This window comes from Pongo pygmaeus, chromosome 5 (assembly GCF_028885625.2).
Source record: "Pongo pygmaeus isolate AG05252 chromosome 5, NHGRI_mPonPyg2-v2.0_pri, whole genome shotgun sequence".
Taxonomy (NCBI): Eukaryota; Metazoa; Chordata; class Mammalia; order Primates; family Hominidae; genus Pongo; species Pongo pygmaeus.
In genome coordinates, this window is record NC_072378.2 from 10528400 (window position 1) to 10550658 (window position 22259).

General features: G+C 43.2%; 1 protein-coding gene across 5 annotated transcripts in view; it reads left to right on the plus strand.

The window, feature by feature from the left end:
* The window catches only part of GCNT2 (glucosaminyl (N-acetyl) transferase 2 (I blood group)), a 101064-nt gene that overhangs the window by 71343 nt on the left and 7462 nt on the right, over positions 1-22259 (plus strand). For 4 of the 5 annotated variants that reach the window (XM_054490065.2, XM_054490068.2, XM_063665795.1 and 1 more), the window contains one exon: positions 21432-21524. In XM_054490065.2, coding sequence (XP_054346040.2) covers positions 21432-21524 — 93 coding nt within the window. Of the gene's footprint in view, positions 1-21431; positions 21525-21977; positions 22214-22259 lie in introns of those variants that run through there. The other variant, XM_054490064.2, reaches the window with a different exon arrangement.

The window sequence follows — 22259 nt, forward strand, 5'->3', positions numbered from 1 at the left end:
AATAACAGAATGATTTTGTGAAGTGGAATGGATAATCCTGTGCTAGGGTTGGAAGGGATACTCTGATCGTTTAAAATGAGAGAAACCAAGCACAGGGAGACGAAATGATTTGTCTGTGTTGCATGATTTAGCAGCTGAACCTGGCCATAAAGATGAGACGTTTAAGTCTTTCAAGACAATAATCTTTATATATTTAGTGCTTCTTATAATTTCTTTCTGAAATATCATAGATATCTGAGCAAAGGGGCAGTATGAATATTTTGGTATCTATACTAATACTGAAGTTTGTGTTTTAATGACAGGATTCTTAAAAAGTGTTCAGAATTTATGGGAAAAGAGTGCATATCAATATTACATCAAAGTCTTATAGGTATACTATATAATACAGTTTTTAAAATGTATACATTTACCATAAAAGAGATCCATTCTGTTTTACATTGTTGTTGATTTTGAAGCAGCTTCTTTGTATTTTTTAATTTATATACATACAGTTCACTCTCTTTAGTGTGCATTTCCATGTGTTTTGACAGTAGCATAGAGTCACACATCCACCACCACCATCAAGAACAATTCCGTCCGTCCCCAAAATTCCCTCATGCTGCTCCTGGGAGCCAACCCCTACCCCTAGTGTCCCCTTGCCAAATCCTGACCTGTTCTCCATCCCTGTCTTTTGCCTTTTGCAGAACGTCATATTTTTATCATAGCGTATGTAGCCATTGGGGGCTGAAAAAGTGCTGCTGCTTCTTTCTTTTCTATTAAATGAATGCCTTTTGTATGTTACAAGGTGATCGTGAGGGTCTCTCATAGATCCTCGGGCAGTTTTATTTTTATTTATTTATTTATTTATGAGACAGCATCTTACTCTGTTGCCCAGGCTGGAGTACAGTGGTGCAATCTCGGCTTATTGCAGCCTCCATCTCCCAGGCTTAAGCAATCCTCCCATCTCAGCCTCTTGAGTACCTGGGACTACAGGCGCATGCCACCACACCCAGCAAATTTTTTGTATTTTTTGTAGAGATGGGGTTTTGCCATGTTGCCCGGGCTGGTCTTGAACTCCTGGACCCAAGCAATTCACCTGCCTTGGCCTCCCTGAGTGCTGGGATTACAGGCATGAGCCACCGTGCCCAGCCCTCTGGTAGTTTTAATATCTATTAAGTATTGGTTCCTTTTGCCCTGCTTTTCTTTTTTCCATGTTATTTGTTTTTCCCATAAATAACAGAAGCAGTTGGGCCTGTTATGTTTTTGAAAAAGTAGGGCTATTTTTAGTAATATTATTCATTTGGGGCAACAAACTAAAAGTAAGTACAGCATTTAATTATGTAATTAAACTTGTATTTTTATTACCTTTGATTTTTCAATATCAGTGATTCAGAATAAATAGTAGAAACACCATGAACTTAGTTAGAAGAACAAGAACAACCAACAGTGTGTCCCACTTTTATTCTGAAAACACCTGTGACAGACTCACAAAACTTGCCATCAATCAATCAGATCATACAAGAGCGTCATGGTGAGCATGCCACAACGCCCCAGTATGGTTTCTTATCAGAGTTCATACAGGAAAAACTCTGCTTAGGTGGTTTGCAGATGGCTCAATGGTTTATTTTTTCCTATAAATTGAATATATTAGTCATTGGTCTTGATCTGAAGATGTCCATAATTCTGTTTCTAAAATATTCAAGTATTTAAAAGTAAAGCCCTTGGCCAGGCGCAGTGGCTCACGCCTGTAATCTCAGCACTTTGGAAGGCTGAGGCAGGTGGATCACAAGGTCAGGAGTTCAAGACCAGCCTGGCCAAGATGGTGAAACCCCGTCTCTACTAAAAATACAAAAATTAGCCGGGCGTGGCGGCAGGTGCCTGTAGTCCCAGCTACTCAGGAGGCTGAGGCAGGAGAATGGCGTGAACCCAGGAGGCGGAGCTTGCAGTGAGCCGAGATCATGCCACTGCACTCCAGCCTGGGCAACAGAGCGAGACTCCATCTCAAAAAAAAAAAAAAAAAAAAAAAAGTAAAGCCTTTGATGCTGGAAAACTGGATACTGGAAACTGCTACTGCAGTCCCTAAATCGGCCCTGGGCAGAGGAGAGGGTACGAGGGCAAACCACTGAAGAGGCCAACATTTCTTTGAAGTCTCATGCTTTATTTTACAAAGTTATTTAAATATTACATTTCTGTCTACTCTATAACTTTTGTAAACTTTTTATTGAAATATAATCCTATATACAGAAAATTGCACATACCAGAATTGAACAGATCACTGAATTTTTACATTGCTCTTAACATGTATAAACAGCTCAAGAAACCATGTTCCTGGTACTCCTAGGACCCCGCTACCCCCCAAAGGGCTCCTTCCCAGACACGTCCAAGATTAACAATGGTCCCGACTGCATTAATTATGTGTGTGTTTTTGTGTCGCTGTGTAACTTCTAACGGAAGCCCAGGGCTTTTCATCCAAATGTCCAGGTTAAATGGGTATTTCAGGAAGAAGTGCCAGGCCTAGGTTATTTGTAGAATAAGACTGTAAACAGAACTGCCCTGCTGTTCTTTATAAAACATTAGGCTTGCAATAGATAGGGACTTAGTTCCCAGACTTAGCAATCTATATATACCCTAGTACATGCAGCAACAAATGGAATTTGCCACTGACCTTAAACAACTTTTGACCTGTCTCGGTTTGTAAATAGGGGTTAAAATTAAACAAGAGTCCTAAGTGAGCATAATTTCTTATTTGGCTGCTCTTACATGGAATTGGAGGGAAGGTTTTACAAGTTGCGAATGAATTCTTCATTTATATCCAGCTGGGTGCAGCCTGGTGCCTTGTTTTGAAGGTGAAGAAGGCACTGTGTGTGCAGGGCAAGATGAAAATTTGTCTAGTGGAGTCATTAAGAACTTTTCCCCCAGTTACAAACAAAACAGTTGAGGACATACTGTGTTCTATTGATTTCAGAGAGAGGACAACCCTGCTGTGAGAGGCAAATCAATGCGGTACTTTTATTTGAAAGAGTCAGTAAAACCTAGGAAATGCCACCTGAAATGCAAAATACCTAGGTCAAGTTGTGAACAAACACATCTGAATAAGTAGATGGCAGAAAAAGCTTACTACTTGATGTTCAAGTGCTGCAAACAACAGAATCTCTCATTTCTGGAATCTAATAAAACTTAAGTCCTAAGGAGGCAGTTTTTGAACTCAAAAACCCATCAAAGTGATAAACATGTACACGAGTGATGCCTCACCTCATTTAATGTAAGGAAACCTCATATATCTCAATGGTGTAGGTCCCTTGTAAAAGGTTGTTTTCAATCTATGTTCAATGTAGGTTAGTCAGCTATTTAATAGTTATGTTATTGTCATAAGCTGACATGGAAGTATTTATTTGTCCAGGAAGATGTTTTATGAAATGGTATTTTTTCCCTTTTTTTTCTGCCATTGGAAGAAAACTTTAATGTTATTCACAGTTGCCCTAGAAACAAGAGGCACAGCACACCACACAGTGCCACAGCGGGAAGCACCCATGTCAGTCCAGATGCAGACGGGGGAGGGAAAGGCATAAGCCACAGTCTTTTTTTATTTTTTTGAGACAGAGTCTCTCTCTGTTGCCCAGGCTGGAGTGCAGCGGTGCAATCTCAGCTCACTGCAACCTCCGCCTTCTGGGTTCAAGTGATCGTTGTGCCTCAGCCTCCTGAGTAGCTGGGACTGCAGGTGCCTGCCGCCACGCCTAGCTAATTTTTGTATTTTTAGTAGAGACGGGGTTTCACCATGTTGGCCAGGCTGGTCTTGAACTCCTGGTGTCAAGTGATCCACCTGCCTCAGCTTCCCAAAGTGCTGGGATTATAGGTGTGAGCCACTGTGCCTAACAGTCTTTTTTTTTTTTTTAAATAATGCTATCTTAATGTTTTTGTTTGCTTGTTTGTTTTTTGGTTTGTTTATTTGTTTTGAGATGGAGTCTCGCTCTGTCACCAGGCTGGAGTGCAGTGGTGCGACCTCGGCTCACTGCAACCTCCGCCACCCAGTTCAAGCGATTCTCGTGCCTCAGCCTCCCATGTAGCTGGGATTACAGGCGCCCGCCACCACGCCTGGCTAATTTTTTTGTATTTTAGTAGAGAGCTGGTTTCACAATGTTGGCCAGCATGGTCTCGATCTCCTGACCTCATGTGATCTGCCCGCCTCAGCCTGCCAAAGTGCTGGGATTACAGACGTGAGACACCGCGCCCAGCCTATGCTTTCTTAATGATTGTTACTTGTAGGTATTAGATTTCATAATGTGTTTTTTTATTTGATCTTTGTTTTTTGTACTTTCATGTATTATTTGAAATTATTCTAATAACCGCTGTTCTATTTGGCACAAGTTACAGAATAATAGTTTTAAGAGAAAATAAGTAAAGACTCACAAGGTAAATATGCCAAAATGCTAACACTAGCTAATTTGAGGGAGTTGGAAAATAAACAATTGGCTACTTCTTTGAACTTTTCTGTACTTTGAAAATCTCCAAGACTTAAAGAAAGTTGCTGTATTTGGTGAAAAATAAACTCTCTCCTTACTGAGACACAATACTTGGTGCTTTAGTGCTATAGATAATACTATGAAGTATTATCTCTGGGCCAGGTGTGCTGGCTCACGCTTGTAATTCCAGCACTTTGAGAGGCCAAGGCAGGTGGCTGTCTCAAACCCAGGAGTTTGAGACCAGCCTGGGCAACATGGTGAAACCCTGACTCTACTAAAAATACAAAAATTAGCCAGGCATGGTGGCACACCTAGCTAGTCCAGCTACTTGGGAGGCTGAGGTGGGATCACTTGAGTCTGGGGAGGTCAAGGCTGTGGTGACCTGTGATTGCGCCACTGCAGTTCAGCCTGGGTGACAGAGTGAGACCTTGTCTCAAAAAAAAAAAAGGAAAATGTATTATCTTTATAAAAAGATGTTCAATAAAAGACTTATATGAAGAACAGGTATTCCTAGCCCAGGCAACATAGCAAAACCCTGTCTCTATAAAACAAATTTAAAAATTAGCTGGGCATGGTGGTGCACACCTGTGGTCCCAGCTATTTGGGATGCTGAGGTGGGAGGATCACTTGAGCTTAGGAGGTAAAGGCTGCAGTGAGCCATGATCACGCCATGTGCTCCAGCCTGGGAGACAGAGTGAGATCCTATCTCTTTAAAACAAAAACAAACAAACCAACCAACCAAAAAAACAGGTGTTCTCAACCTTGGCCACATATTGCTTTCATGTAGGAATTTTTTTTCTTTTTTTTTTTTTTTGAGACAGTCTCACTCTGCCACCCAGGCTGGAGTGTAATGGCAAAATCTTGGCTCATTGCAACCTCTGCCTCCCAGGCTCAAGCCATCCCTCTACCTCAGCCTCTCAAGTAGCTGGGACGCACAGTACCATGCCTGGCTTTTTTTTTTTTTCTTTGTAGAGACGGAATTTCATCATGTTGCCCCCGCTGGTCTTGAACTCCTGGGCTCAGGCGATTCATCTGCCTTGGCCTCCCAAAGTGCTGGGATTACAAGCGTGAGCCACTGCACCTGACCATCTAGGACATTTTTTAAAAATACCAGTGTCTGGGCCCCACCTCTACCCAGGTATTCAGAATGCCTGGGAGATGGGGCCCTGTCATTGGTATTTTTAAAAAGTTCCATAGATGATTCTAAAATGCAGCCAGAGTGAGGAAACGCTGGTACACATGAAAGCTAGAGACAGGGATAAAAACCGAAGAATGGAATTTATTAATTTGTTGACTTGGCCCTCATTTATTCCCTATCATTTGCACCTGCTATCTACTTTCTTAAAAAAAAAAAAAAATCAGTTAAGATTTTCCTAGGAGAAAAAAAACTTCCTAAACTTGGTGGCTTGAAAAAAGTTTTTTTGTGATTCTTTGAGTTCTTCTGATCAAGGCCAGCTCCACTAGGGCTAGATGGTCTTAGATGGTATCACTCACCTGACCTGGCCTTCTCCCCAATCTCTCCTTCTCTGACGGGCTTGCCTCAGCTGCTTCACTTGATGGCCTCAAGGAGAGGACAAGCCCTGGTCAACAAATGTTTTTGAAGTCTTTGGCCGGGTGCGGTGGCCTAAGCCTGTAATCCCAGCACTTTGGGAGGCCGAGGCAAGCAGATCACCTGAGGTCAGGAGTTTGAGAACAGGCTGGCCAACTTGGCGAAACCCTGTCTCTACTAAAAATACAAAAATTAGCTGGGTGTGGTGGTGCATGCCTGTAATCCCGACTATTCGGGAGGCTGAGGCAGGAGAATCGCTTGAACCCAGAAGGCAGAGGTTGCAGTGAGCCAAGATCACGTTATTGCACTCCAGCCTGGGTGACAGAGTGAGACTCCTTTGCGTCAGGTTTGCTAACGTCCCATTGGCCAAAGCAAGTCGCATGGCCAAAACTAGATCCAAGAGGTAGAGAAACATTTTCCCCCTCTTAATGGAAAAGCTGCAAAGTCATACTGAACAATGACTGCATATAGCAGTGAGACACATTTGTGACCATTTTTTGCAGTCTGCCACAACAAATCAAAATATATCCTTGTTTAGTGGAAACATGATAAAGCATGTTGGGATGCTTTATAAAGCATGCTTATTGGGATCTCTTTTAAAAATAAGTTTTTTCTAGTTAATTTTGGGAATGTACCTTTAACTTCCATTACAAGAAATTTAATAGTGGTTAAGAAATTTTTAAAATCGCCACCTGCCCAGCAATGGTCATAAAAGTAACATTTTAAAAATAAAGAAAATGCAGAAAACTATAAAGACTAAAATAAAAATCATCACTAAACTCAATACTCAGAGATAATAGTTCAGTATATGTTTTTTATATAAAAGCATATTTTTACATGTCTTTACTGGTTTTTATAACCAGCTCTCCTCATGTATTAGCCCATTCTCATATTGCAATAAAGAAATACCTGAGACTAGGTAATTTATTTATTATTTATTTTTATTATTATTTTTTTAAGACGGAGTCTCACTCTGTCACCCAGGCTGGAGTGCAATGGCGTGATCTCGGCTCACTACAACCTCTGCCTTCCAGGTTCAAGCGATTCTCCTGCCTCAGGTCCCAAGTAGCTGGGATTACAGGGGTGCACCACCACACCCAGCTAATTTTTTGTATTTTTAGTAGAGACAGGGTTTCACCATGTTGGCCAGGCTGGTTTCTAACTCTTGACCTCAAGTGATCTGCTGAGACTGGGTATTTTATAAAGAAAAGAGGCTTAATTGCCTCACAGTTCCACAGGCTGTACAGGAAGCAAAATGCTGGCATCTGCTCAGCATCTGGGGAGTCCTCAGGAGACTTTCAAACACTGTGGAAGGCAAAGAGGGAGCAAGCATCTCACATGGCTGGAGCAGGAGGAAGAGCAGAACGGGGAGATGCCACACACTTTTAAACAACCAGATCTCACGAGAATTCTATCACGAGACAGTACTAGGGAGATGGTGCTAAACCACTGGAAAATGCCCCCACAATCCAATCACCTCCCACCCAGACCCCAACTCCAACGCTGAGGATTACAATTCAACATGAGATTTGTGCAGGGACACAGATCCAAACCATTTCACCTCACCTAACAGTATGTCATGGCTTTCCATGTCATGAAGAATTTGTCACCATAATTTTTAATAGCTCTGTAGAGTGCTATCATTTGAATGCAATATAATTTATTTAGAAAAGCCCTAACTTACAGACCTTTGGGAGGTCTTATTGGTAATCAGTTGTTTTGTTAATAAAATTGATAATTAATGATGATAGATACTTTAATAGCACTATGTACCAAGCGCCATTCAGAGGGTTTTAAGTGTATTATGTACTTCACAATAAGTTCACATGGTAAATGTGCTGTTTTTACTCTAATTTTCAGATAGGGAAACTGAGGAACAGAGAGATTAGATAACCTGTCAATGGTCTCACAGTTAGTAATTGACAGAGCAGGCACTTGAATCCTGCTTAGGTTCGAGAACTTGCTTAGGTTTCAGAATCTCTCCTCTGCCTCAAATAATAATTTATAAATAACTTCCTTGAGACAGATTCCAATAGATTGAAATGCTGAGTCAAATGGTATGCACTTTTTTTTTTTTTTGAGATGGAGTTTCGCTCTTGTTGCCCAGGCTGGGGTGCAGTGGCACGATCTCGGCTCACTGCAACCTCCGCCTCCCGGGTTCAAGTGATTCTCCTGCCTCAGTCTCCTGAGTAGCTGGGATTACAGGCATGTGCCACTACGCCTGGCTAATTTTGTATTTTTAGTAGAGACAGGGTTTCTCCATGTTGGTCAGGCTGGTCTCGAACTGCCGACCTCAGGTGATAGGCCTGCCTTGGCCTCACAAAGTGCTGGGATTACAGACGTGAGCCACCACACCCAGCGATATGCACATTTTTAAGGCTTTTAATCCAGAATGTCATATTGCTCTTCCAAAAATTGTACCAATTTATACTCCCACTTGCGGGTTTGAGAGCTCCATTTCACTCTACCTTTTCCACTATGGGGCATTATTATTTTCGAAATCTTTGCCAGCTTGATAAGTATAAAAAGAGGAATTACCAGATGCAGTGGTACATGTCTGTAATCCTAGCCACACAGGAGGGTGACATGAGATGATCCCTTGAACTCAGGAGTTCAAATCCAGCCTGCGCAATATAGCAGAGACATCGTCTCTAATAAACAAACACAAAAAGAGAGGCTACCTTAGGGTTTTAACTTTAGTAACTTTAGTTCCTAACAAGGTTGAGCATGTTTTCTTATGTTAGATATTTGCATAAGCCAAGGTGCAAATGTGAAAATGGAAGGCCAATTCAGGAATTCTCAGATGTGTGGCAGGACATTTGGGTGTGTGTGGACAGTGTTGAAAGATGAGGCCTGGAACCCAGTGTTGCAAACTACATGTCAACAGGGCCAGACAATGTAGGTGAATGAAACACATTGGGGCCAGGGTGGCCAGAGAGCTCCTGGATGCCTAAAGCCCCAGTGAATTGTTGTCAAGGGACAATAGGAATTCAGACTTCCATAGAAAATCTGGTTTTTCCATGTTGGCTCAATTCCACCCTACTTCAGGGGTCAAACCAAACAGGCCTACCAATCAAATGTGGTTTATGGGCTCCCAGTCTGCTATTTGTAGTCTGGAGGTGTCTTAGTCTATTTTCTGCTGTGTAACAGAATCCCTCAGACTGGGTGATTTATAAAGAAAAGAAAGGTATTTGGCTCCTGATTCTGGAGGCTGGGAAGCTCAAGAGCACAGCAGTGGCATCTGGTGAAGGCGTTTGTGCTGCATCATCCCATGGCATAAAGTAGAAGGCAAGAGAGCACATAAGAGTGAGAACCAAGAGAGGGTCAAGCTTGCTTTTACAGTAAATCCACTCCTGTGATAATGAGCCCAATCCTGCAATAATGAACCCATACTCAAAATAATGACATTAGTCCATTCATGATGTCAGAGCCCTCATGACCTGGTCAGTTCTTAAGGTCCCACCTCTCAAAACTGTTGCACTGGGGCTCAAGTTTCCAACACATGAATTTTGGGGGACACATTCAAACCATAGCAGAGGGCAAGATTGTAAAAGCTCTTATGTGTTGTGGTCAGCATTTTCGGATCTTCCTGGCCAGAATGTGATCTATAGAACTGAAGTGATGGTTCTGGCCAGGGTTATAATTCTGAGGAGCTGGCTGGGGCAGTCTGCTTGGTTAGTGACAGTATGAAGCAAAGGAAAGAAATGACAGTTAAGAATCTAGCTCTTGAGGGAGGAGATAAGCACGAAGCTGTGTCCAGGGGGAACAAAAGTAGAAATGTAAAATGAGAAATGAAGTGAGGAGTTGGAATTCTGGTAAGGGTGGTAAGAGGTGGCAGAAGAGGTCTAGGATGAGGGCAAGTCTGAGTTTGCTTTTGTTTGTTGGAGGGTGAGTAGTGGTGGGGCATCTCAAGCTGGCTTGAAAAATCAGACACAGGGTCAACCATTCAAATAGAAGGGTGACAGGATCAGTGCTGGTTATAGGAACAGCCATCTGGTGGTACTGACTGCATCTGGTGGAAATACCGCAGACAGAGAGACCCACTGGCAGGCAATTACAATCGTCTTGATGGAGAGATATTGAGCACCTGAGTGAGGACTGTGGCATCAAAGGAAAGCAAAAGGTATGTGTTTGAGCAACACTATTATCAGCCAGCTTGGAGAACTGCTGGTAGATTGGAAATCCATCGGGGACTCCTGTACTGTGCAAAATTTCAACAGTCGTAGCTGGAAGGGAATAACTAGTGCATCAGGTTAATCGTGAAGGTGAAAGATTTTGAAGTATGACAGGGTTTAGTGGAGCAAAGAAGGGAACATTCTCAGGCTACATGTCTGGGAGTATGGAAGCTGAAGGCCTTCACCACCTCAGGAAAATCTGCTATAATTAGAAGAGTGTTTGACAAGAGCTAAAAATTATAAACAGCAGAGATGCGTAGGCAGGCGGCCAATGGACCATGTCAGCATTGTAATGAAATCTGAACTGCTCTGAGCCAAGCATTGCCTATGTTTCTCAACTTTCTACTGACATTGCCTAGTCTTCACCAGAAGACTGTCCAAGAATGACTCTGGCTTGAAGGCGTTTAGGCTGCTACTGAAGATATTGATAAATATAAATTCTCTAGATACATTAAGCTGAAAACCCCAAGAGTATCCCATTCATGGCTTTACCTCCACCATCTATCTACTCTGGAATGTTGGAGGCATGCCAGAAAGTATTTGAATAAGTGAGTAAATTATCTGGAAACAAAATCAACAAGTTCTTTAGCGCATCTGTACTCCTAAACTAGAACCTAGAAAATTCACTTAAATTTTCTAGGCTCTAGTTCACATAGCTTGGTATCGAGTGAGAAGCATTAGGAAATTTTTAAAATCCATTCATTTCTAAAATTCAGGGGTTTTCCTCCTCTCTTCATTTCATCTTTTCCTTTTAAACTAAGGAGTGAATTTGTTGGCAGTTATGAGATGTGAGCGCACAGATGTCATATTAAGAATGCTATACCACTGTCTCAGGGACTACAAAGCTAGAAACATCCACATCAAACAAAACAGGGTCTCTTTTAGTAAGTTTCTTGTGTTAAAAATCCTAAATAGGCCAAATGTGATGGCTCACGCCTGTAATCCCAGCACGGTGGGAGCCAAGGTGGGAGGACTGCTTGAGTCCAGGAGTTTGACAGCCTGGGCAACACAGTGAGAGGAGAGCCCTATCTATTTAAAAAAAAAAAAAAAAATCCTAAGTGATCAATTGATCAATCAACCAGTACTGGTTGGAAACAAATATATATTTTTAATTAATTAATTTATTTATTTATTTTGAGACGGAGTCTCGCTCTATTGGCAGGCTGGAGTGCAGTGGCGTGATCTCGGCTCACTAGAACCTCCGCCTCCTGGATTCAAGCAATTCTCCTGCCTCAGGCTCCCAAGTAGCTGGGACTACAGGTGTGCGCCACCATGCCCGGCTAATTTTTGTATTTTTAGTAGAGACGGGGTTTCACCATGTTGGCCAGGATGGTCTCGATCTCTTGACCTCGTGATCTGCCGGCCTCGGCCTCCCAAAGTGCTGGGATTACAGGCTTAAACCACCGTGCCTGGCCTATATACTTTGAATTTCCAAAAATGACCCAAATTAGCAATCAGAATAAGAGGCTACAAGTTATTTAACACTACAATTCCCTGCCATTGGGTAATTTTCCATTTTTTTGTTGTTAAAGTTAATTGAATTATTAGAATTAGTCACAAGCACAATTACTAAATTAATGAAGCAAATAAAACTCAGATGTATATCAATAAACTTTTGTAAAAAATATAAAACCAATACAACATTAAAGAAAGTTTTATGGCCGGGCGCGGTGGCTCAAGCCTGTAATCCCAGCACTTTGGGAGGCCCAGGCGGGCGGATCACGAGGTCAGGAGATCGAGACCACGGTGAAACCCCGTCTCCACTAAAAATACAAAAAATTAGCCGGTGCGGTGGCGGGCGCCTGTAGTCCCAGCTACTCAGGAGGCTGAGGCAGGAGAATGGCGTGAACCCGGGAGGCGGAGCTTGCAGTGAGCCGAGATTGAGCCACTGCACTCCAGCCTGGGCGACAGAGCGAGACTCCGTCTCAAAAAAAAAAAAAAAAAAAAAAAAGAAAGTTTTATAAGTAAGGAAAACACTGGTATTTCCTCCACTCACATTTCACATGCAAATATTTGTGCTTGGTTTATTAATAGTATACAATTTCATATTCTGGTGTTTTTATGGGGTTTCTTTTGTTTGCTTATTTTTTTGATTCAGAGCCTCACTCTGTTGCCCAGGCTGAAGTGCAGTGGTGCAATCTCGGCTCACTGCAACCTCTGCCTCCTGGGTTGGAGCAATTCTCCTGCCTCAGCCTCCCAAGGAGCTGGGATTACAGGTGTGTGCCACCATGCCTGGCTAATTTTTGTATTTTTAGTAGAGACAGAGTTTCACCATGTTGGCCAGGCTGGTCTTGAACTCCTGACCTCAGGTAATCCACTCCTCTCAGCCTCCCAGAGTGTTGAGATTACAGGCGTGAGCCACCGCGCCCGGCCTTTGTTTTTGTTTTAACTTTAGATCAATAATTCTTAACCAGGGGTGATTTTGCACCTGAGGGGACATTTGGCAATGTCTATAGAGATTTTGGTCTGTCACATCTGTGGTTGGGGACCTGGTACTGGCATCTAGTGGGAAGCTACTGGGAACGCTGCTAAACATCCTAAACAACATAGGTCTGCCCCCACAATAAAGAATTACCTGGCCCAAATGTCAATAATGCTGAGGTTGAGAAAATGCTTTAGATTATGGTAAAAAAGCAGTCTTTTCCACAGATACATTATCCCCATGATTTTATTAAAGGGATTATATTTTCAAGCATGTATTTAGTGGTTATGTATGCCAGGCATTGCAAAGCACTGTACGCAGATTTTTCTCATTTAGCCCTCCCAAAACCCTGTGAGGTTTTAAAGACGAGTACACCATGTCTTAAAGAGATTCAATAGTTGTTCAGAGTCATACAGTTAGTAGCAGCAATGCTTGTCTATCCGACTTCAAAGCTGGTGCTGTCAGTTATCATGTGTAATGTCATAATGAACATCTTCATATACAGATTTCTGCACTTTAAAAGTTCCTTCCGTGGCTTATTTTGAAGATATTAAAGGGTCAAAGGGAATTGGCAGTTATGGTGGCTTTTCCTACATGTTTCTAAATTGATTTTCTACAGCTGAACCAATTTCAGCACCACCATTGAACTGTGAGAAAGCCCTTTCAATATATTCTCATCAGCATTGGCTATTTAACATTTAAAAACAAAATTCCTTGTTTTCTTAAGAAATTAAAAAGTATATATGTGAGCTTAAATAATAAGCAATTTCTGGAACTTGTTACCACAGATAGTTCTCCCAAAATGAGGACCAAACTGTGTAAGAATAATAAGGAGAACGTCAAGTCAATATAAATAAAGCTTGCATTTCAAAGAATCATATTTAATAAATGCAGTTATTTGAGTAAGAAAGGCTGAGCCCCAAGAAAAACATTCCTGGTTACTCTGTAAACTTTGCCTCAAATGCTCTGTTTATATAAGCCTATGAAGAGCAAATGAGAGAATTGGATTTTATAGTTTAAAATGTTTTCTCAGATAATATTGACTTTTTTTTGCCCCGTCCTAGAAATAATGAAAAATAGGCCTTTGCTAGGATTGTTGTGAATGAAGGGTACGCTCCTACCCATACTCCCCATAACTACCCTCCCAGAGTCCTGACAAAGAATAGTAATAGTGATCCTAACAGCAAATATAATAATAATAGAATCGAGTCCAGTATTTTTCCAATACTAGTTGTATCCCATTAGAGGATACAGAAATCACTTTAGTAGTTTTTGATCAGAATTTTTAAGATGCAACTAGACCAGAAAACAACATAAAATTAACAAGTGCATCGCATGTAATAAGCACAAGTATTGTTTTATGAAACTTGTTTCTTTATATACGTGTGTGTGTGTGATGGTATACAGTGTTTTTTCTGTGGGTTGCAGTCTAAAAGGTTGAAAAGCCACTGATCAGATCTACCTACTTCATTTGAGAGGTGAGGTTTGGAGACATTAGATGATGTCCAGGGATACCCAGCTGGTTAATGGCAAAGCTGGAATGAGAACGGAAGTTCCCTAATCCCTAGGCCAGTGTCTACTCCATCAGGGTGCTCAGCCTGGGATCAGTCTCTGGCGGCGGGCAGGAAACAGGCTTAATAGAGAGGCTTTTGGGGAGTAGAGAAGGAGCAACTGGACATCGGCAAGAGTGATGGGACTGGTAGCTTTGGGATCTCCATGTATCTTTCAGCCCAAGCCAAATTAAATTACTTACTGAGCAGTGAGCACATTGTACATTCAGGGTCTTCAATCTTAAGCTTGCCGTTATCTTCTCAAAGTAATAACCAAGTGATGCTTACTAAGTATTCAAATTGAGCTGTCACCAGAAGTCTTGTTGAATATTTTCTCACTTCGCTAAGCAAGTTGAACCAAGCAGGACAGACATGGAGAAAGGATGATTGCTGATCACCCAGGTCATTATTGAACGGCAAATTGAAATGGGTTGGTGCTTGCTAAGAAGGTAGAAGAGGCCGGGCACAGTGGCTCACGGCTGTAATCCCGGCATTTTGGGAGGCCAAGGCGAGTGGAGCACTTGAGGTCAGTTCAAGATCAGCATGGCCAACATGGTGAAACCCCATCTCTACTAAAAATACAAAAAATTAGCTGGACGTTAGTGGCACGCACCTCTAGTCCCAGCTACTTGGAAGGCTGAAGCAGGAGAATCACTTGAAGCTGGGAAGCGGAGGTTGCAGTGAGCTGAGATTATGCCACTGGACTCCAGCCTGGGCAACAGAGCAAGACTCTGTCTCAAAAAAAAAAAAAAAAAAAGGAAGAAAGAAAAACAAGGTAGAAGAAATGCTTTTTGGTACTGAGAAGTAGATAAGAGATTATTACACCTTAAGTTGCCATGTCTATTGGGAAATCAAGACAGCATCCAGGCCTGTCTGATCCTCACACAACCTAAACAGTCCTCTCCATCAGCACTAAAGACTGACTGAGTGAATGGGGCCACCCTTGCATTGGGAATGGACGCTCATTCATTCCTTTAACATTGGTTGAGAGTCTCCTGGTGGCCAAGTGCTATGAAGTCAAAGGCACTGTGAGAACTGGTCCTCTGCTCAGTGCAGCTTTCTCCTATAACAGGTGGGCTGATGCCTTCAAGGAGGTGATGTGAGAGGTCTGTTAAAATGCATATATTCGTAGCAGGGAAACAAGTTAGTTACAATTAAGCCAAGGATATAGGGACCAGATTCGCTCACAAGAGTAGATTTTGAGTGAGAATAGAGTTAGTAAGAGACTAACCTAGAAACCTGATGAAGACTGAGGGAGAGAGGTCAAGGAGGGGAGGAAAAAAGGACAGTGCTGTTGCTCCTCAGGACAAGCTGCATCCTCCTCCCAGTGTTGCTTACAGCTCAGAGCTACTCACACTTGATCACACACAAGAATCTTCTGGGGATCTTGTGAAGATGCTGACGTTGGATGTTGGTACAAGAGGCCTGGCGTGGGTCTCAATTTCTTTTTTGAGGCAGGATTTCACTGTGTTACCCAGGCTAAAGTGCAGTGGCCTGATTTTGGCTCACTGCAGCCTTGACCTCCCAGGCTCAGATGATCCTTCCACCTCAGTCTCCCAAGGACCTGGGGTGGCAGGTGCACATCACAACGCCCAGCTAATTTTTGTATTTTTCATAGAAACGAGATTTCTATATGTTGCCTAGGCTGGTCTCAAACTCCTGGACTTGAGAGCTACCTGCCTCCGTTACTGGAAAGGGATCCCGATCCAGACCCCAATAGAAGGTTCTTGGATCTCGTGAAAGAAAGAATTCAGAGCGAGGCTGCAGTGCAAAGTGAAAGCGAGTTTAAGAAAGTGAAAGAATAAAAGAATGGCCACTCCATAGACAGAGCAACCCCAAGGGCTGCTAGTTGCCCATTTTTATGGTTATTTCTTTAAGATATGCTAAACAAGGAGTGGATTATTACCCCTTTTTAGACCCTAGAGGGCAACTTCCTGACATTGCCACAGCATTTGTAAACTGTCATGGCACTGGTGGGGGGTGTAGCAGGACGATCAGAGATCGCGCGCTCATCGCCACTTTGGTTTTGGTGACTTTTGGACGGCTCCTTTACTGCAAACTGTCTTATCAGCAAAGTCTTTATGACCTGTATTTTGTGCTGACCTATCTGATCCTGGTTGTATCTGGAATTGGTGGGTTCTTGGTCTCACTGACTTCAAGAATGAAGCCGCGGACCCTCGCAGTGAGTGTTACGGTTCTTAAAAGCAGCATGTCCCGAGTTTGTTCCCTCTAATGTTTGTGTGTGTGTTCGGAGTTTCTTCCTTCTGGTGTGTTAGTGGTCTCACTACCTCAGGAGTGAAGCTGCAGACCTTTGCAGTGAGCGTTACAGCTCTTAAAGGCAGCACGTCTGGAATTGTTTGTTCCTCCCAGTGGGTTTGTGGTCTTGCTGGCTTCAGGAGTGAAGTTGCAGACCTTCATGGTGAGTGTTACCGCTCATATGGGCCGTATGGACCCAAACAGCAAGCAGTAGCAAGATTTACTGCAAAGAGCAAAAGAACAAAGCTTCCACAGTGTGGAAGGTGATCCGAGCAGGCTGTCACTGCTAGCCAGGGCAGCCTGCTTTTATTCTCTTATCTGGCCCCACCCACATCCTGCTGATTGGTCTATTTTACAGAGAACTGATTGGTCCATTTTGACAGGGTGCTGATTGGTGCGTTTACAATCCCTGAGCTAGACACAAAAGTTCTCCATATCCCCCACTAAATTAGCTAGATACAGTATGTCAATTGGTGTATTGGTGCATTTACAAACCTTGTGCTAGATACAGAGTGATGATTGGTGCATTCACAATCCCTTAGTTAGACATAAAGTTTCTCCAAGTCCTCACCAGAGTAACTAGATACAGAGTGCCAATTGGTGCGTTCACAAACCCTGAGCTAGATACAGGGTGCTGATTGGTGTGTTTACAAACCTTGAGGTAAATACAGAGTGCTGATTGCTGTATTTACAATCCCTTAGCTAGACATAAAGGTTCTCCACGTCCCCACCAGACTCAGGAGCCCAGCTGGCTTCACCCAGTGGATCCCGCACTGGGGCCGCAGGTGGAGCTGCCTGCCAGTCCCGCTCCGTGTGCCCACACTCCTCAGCCCTTGGGCGGTCGATGGGACTGGGCACCGTGGAGCAGGGAGGGGCGCTCGTTGGGGAGGCTCTGGCCGCGCAGGAGCCCATGGCAGTGGGGGGAGGCGGGGAGACAGCTAAGGCCCAGGGAGAAATCCAGTACAGCAGCTGCTGGCCCAGGTGCTAAGCCCCTCACTGCCCGGGGCGGCGGGGCAGCCGGCTTCTCCAAGTGTGGGGCCCCTCAGCCCACGCCCACCCGGAACTCACGCTGGCCGGCAAGCGCTGCGTGCAGCCCAGGTTCCCGCGCGCCCTCTCCCTCCACACCTCCCCGGAAGCTGAGGAAGCTGGTTCCGGCCTTGGCCAGCCCAGAAAGGGGCTCCCACAGTGCAGCCGCAGGCTGAAGGGCTCCTCAAACTGGGCCAGAGTGGGTGCCAAGGCCGAGGCGCCGCCGAGAGCGAGCGAGGGCTGCTAGCATGCTGTCATCTGTCACGGTGACTTAGAATGCGTAACCATCTGGGAGTGCGGTCCAGTAGGTTTCAGCCTCATTTTACCCAGCTCATATTTAAGATGGAGTTGCTCGGAAACCTCAGCCTCCCAAAGTGTTGGGACCACAGGCATGGGCCACTGCACCTGGCCAGATTCTGCATTTCTTTCTTTCTTTCTTTTTTTTTTTTTTTTTGAGACATGGTCTCACTCTGTTGCCCAGGCTGGAGTGCAGTGGTACACCTCGGCTCACTGCAACCTCCACCTCCCAGGTTCAAACAATTATCCTGCCTCAGCCTACTGTGTAGCAAAGACTACAGGCGCGAGCCATCACACCCGGCTAATTTTTGTATCTTTAGTAGAGAGGGGGTTTCACCACGTTGGCCAGGCTGGTCTTGAACTCCTGACCTCAGGTGATCCGCCCGCCTCGGCCTCCCAAAGTGCTGGGATTACAGGTGTGAGCCACCACGCCTGGCCAGATTCTGCATTTCTAACAAGCTCCCAGGTGCTGCTGATGCCCTTACTCTTAAGAGCCACACTCGAAAAGCAAGGCTTTGTGACCACTCCTGCCAGATATTTCTGTGCCTCAGGATTCTTTGCAAAAAGAGTAGAATTCAACTTGTTCTGTTTGCCCTTCTTTCCCCTTCTGCTTTTAAAAATGTAATGTTTTAATGCACAAACATGCATAATATCTAAGCACATATGTGTTTGACACCTGTCATTAAACAGGAAGTATCGAAGTTGAGGTTTGGAATTTCAGTAACAGGAGGTTAGTAGGTGTTATGTGTTCATTTTATAAAGACAGCAGGTAATTAATTATAAATGTCACGATCTTATCTCTGCAATAATGGAATCTGTTTCTGAGTAAGAGTCAGTTTGGGATTATCAGTATTAAAGAGAATGAAAAGAAGAAAAATGTCTTGTGCTTCCAAAAATACAGTCATTTCAACATTAAATGACTTTTTGTCATGGGAATGTACTCTTCATACTTTTATGATGTAGTTATTTAATAGACATTGGCTCATAATAACACGTCAGCTAAGCACACAGATGTAGGTAAATAAGCCAGATTCTCTCTTTGCTTTCCAGACTCTCCTTCCCCATCCCACAGCGTCACCAGACAAGTTTTACTCCAAATTCTTTTAAAATGTGTGTTAAGAACAAAACAAGGTAGCTTCTTTTTAGATAGGCAAGCATCAAAATAATTGTAAAGTATTAAAATGCAAGTTAAAGAAATAGAAATATTGCTTAATAGTGTTTTTCTTGAATACTTGAATACTTTTATTAAATAAATTCAAGTTTAGGTAGCAAGAAGAAAAGACTCTTGCCTTATAGAGAGCCCTTAGGATTTAAGACTCATGCTGTTTACAGGAAAGGCTGTAACAAAATTTAATTTTAGTTAGGAAACCTGGTTACATATCAGATCATCATATAATTATCATATGACATCAGGGTAAAAGAACAGACCTTTTTTCTTCTGAAGATGCACATTTTTATTAATATTTTTAAAAGCCTAATTCAATTAAATTTCTTTAAAATATTGGTCTTGTCCAATTTTTTCTTTATTAAAAACTGTTAAAAATATTCATTGTCTTAAGTAGCTTTTTTCTTCTTTTATTTTGGGAATGATCCCTCTCTTGTCACCCAGGCTGGAATACAGTGGTACTCAAACTCACTGCAGCCTTTAGCTCCTAGGCTCAAGCAATCCTCCCAGTAGCTGCGACTACAAGAGTGCACCACCATGCTTGGCTAATTAAAAAAAAAAAAAATTGTGGAGATAGTGTCTTTCTGTGTTGCCCAGGCTGGAGTGCAGGTGTGCAATCATTGTTCACTGCAGTCTTGAACTCCTGGGCTCAAGTGATCCTCCTGCCTCAGCCTCCTGAGTAGCTGGGACCACAGGTGGGAGCCACAACGCCTGCCTAATTTTTAAAAAAATTTTTAGTAGAGATAGGGTCTCACTATGTTGCCCAGGCTGGTCTCAGACTCCAGGCCTCAAGCAATCCTCCCGCCTTGGCCTCCCAAAGCACTAGGATTACAGGTATGAGCCACTGCACACAGCCCTTGAGTCGTTTTTTTTCTCATTAGCATGTGTATTAGCTTTTTACCTGGCACTGCAACAAATTACCACAAATTTAGCAGCTTCAACAACATAAATATATTGTCTTACAATTCTGTAGGACAAAAGCCTGACCAGGCTGAAATCCAGGCGTTGGCTGGGTCAGGTTCCTGTCTGTAGGCTCTGAATACAATCCATTTCCTTGCCTTTTCTAGCTTCTAGAGGCCACTCACATTCCTGGCTGGTGGCTTCTTCCCCCGTCTTCAAACAGCAAAGGCAGAGTCAGAGTGGAGCCTTCTCACATCGCGTCACTCTGTCCAGCTCTTCTGTTTCCCTCTTCCAATGTTGAGGACCCCTGTGATTACATTTGGCTCACCCAGATAATTCAGGATAACCTCCCTATTTTAAGGTCGGCTGATCCGCAACTTTAATCCCCCTTTGCTGCGTAAAATAACATATTCTAAGGTTCCAGGGATTAGGATGTAGGCATCTTTGTCTGTTCTGCATGTGTGTGTTTGAGGGGGTGGGTGGAGGCCATTATTCTGCCTACCACAATATATCTTATCAATAATTAAAAAGAATCTTCTAAGAGAGGACTATGGAAATTTGGGTACAGATAGCATTTGCACAGTGCCATTGCATCAAAATTCAGATTGCATTACTCACTGGTGGAAAATGCTGTAACTCTAAAGCAAATTATTTCTCTTTTAGTTGCATTTATGTTGACTCCCATGTTTTCCTTTTCTTTCTTTTTTTAATTTTTTTTTTTTTCCACTTTGAGACAGGGTCCTGCTCTGTGACCCAGGCTGGAGTACAGTGGCACAATCATGGCTCATTGCAGCCTTGACCTTCCTAGGCTCACATGATCCTCCCACCTCAGCCTCCTAAGCAGATGGGACTACGAGCACGTGCCACTACACTCAGCTAATTTTTTATTTTTTGTAGAGACAGGGTTTCATTAGGTTGCCCAGGGATCTTCTTACCTCGGCCTCCTAAAGTGCTGGGATTACAGGCATGAGCCACTATGTCTGGCAACTTCTTCTCTAGTAATGATTTATATATTATAATCTTGGAGTCTAACTATGATTAAATAGACCCTTCAATCTCTGTGACCTATCCAAAATTTATTTCATAGGGTTATTGAAAAACATTTAGCACAGTGTTTCTCAAATGGGGTGATTTTGCTCACCCACAGGACATTTGGCAATATCTGCAGACATTTTTGGTTGTCACAATTGAGGAGAAGGTGCTATTGGCATCTATTGGGTAGAGGCCAAGGATGCTGCTAAACATCTTACAAAACACAGGACAGCCCCCACAACAAAGAATCATCCAGCCCAAGGTGTCAATCGCGCTGAAGTGGAGAAACCCTGGCTTAGCAAGATGCCAACCTACAGCACCCCACCCCTCAACCGAATTAGGTGTTAGTAAATGGATCAGAATTGTATTAGTATATTGATTTGTATATTGATTGAATTAGATGTTATACTAATTAGATGATGAGTCAACAACTAAAATTCTGGTCAAAAGATCAACTGGAGGAAACAGAAGATGGGTAGATCAGTACATACCAATCTGTGTGAAATGTGAAAGGTAATAAACTGAAAGAAAGTAAGCCTGACTTAGAGGCTTAATTGATGAAATCGATGCCCTTCTCTCATGAGTCTCATCTCTGTGCTTCTTCTTTATCAACAATGCAGGTGTTCCTGGCTCTATGCCAAATGCATCCTGGACTGGAAACCTCAGAGCTATAAAGTGGAGTGACATGGAAGACAGACACGGAGGCTGCCACGGTGAGGCTCTCGTTCCATGCTTCTAGGCCACTGCCTGTTGGTGTTAGCAGGAAGGTAGCTGTGGAATCCACGGTTCTCATGGAGAGAGAATTGCTGCTATATTTAGACCAATCTGTTAGTTATTGGAGAAGCCAGAGGCTTCAAGACACAGTCCTTCAAAAATAAGTTTAAACATCTCATTGATGTTCTCCAACTTATAATTACCTAGGGAGATGGAAAAATGGGTTCATATCATGGCAGCATGTTTTTCTCCGTGCTAGTTTTCAGCTTTCTTTCTTTCTTTCTTTAGAGGCAGGGTCTCACTCTGTCATTCAAGCTGGAGTGCAGTGGCATGAATACAGCTCACTGCAGCCTCAATATCCTGGGTTCAGGCCTCACACCTCAGCCTCCCAAGAAGCTGGGACCACAGGCATGCACCACCACACCGGGCTAATTTTTTTTTTTTTCTTGTAGAGTCAGCTTTCTTCTTGTGTATTCCTCTTGCTGTGCCTTCTGGGAGTCCAGCTGTTCAGAGGGGAAAGCCATCAGGAGGAGAAGTGATGTCATGTTGGCACCGCAGAGAAAGCTGGGCCCCCAACCCTCAGGCCAGTCCCTGCTCTCCCTACAGGCAGCCTTCCCAGTGGCTTGGAGAGCTGTCGGGGTTTGCACAGCTCTAGCATGATGGATGGCAGATTACACTAGCAAGAAGGGTTCCCCTCCAAATGGAAAAGAACTAGAAATCCTAAGTCATTTCCA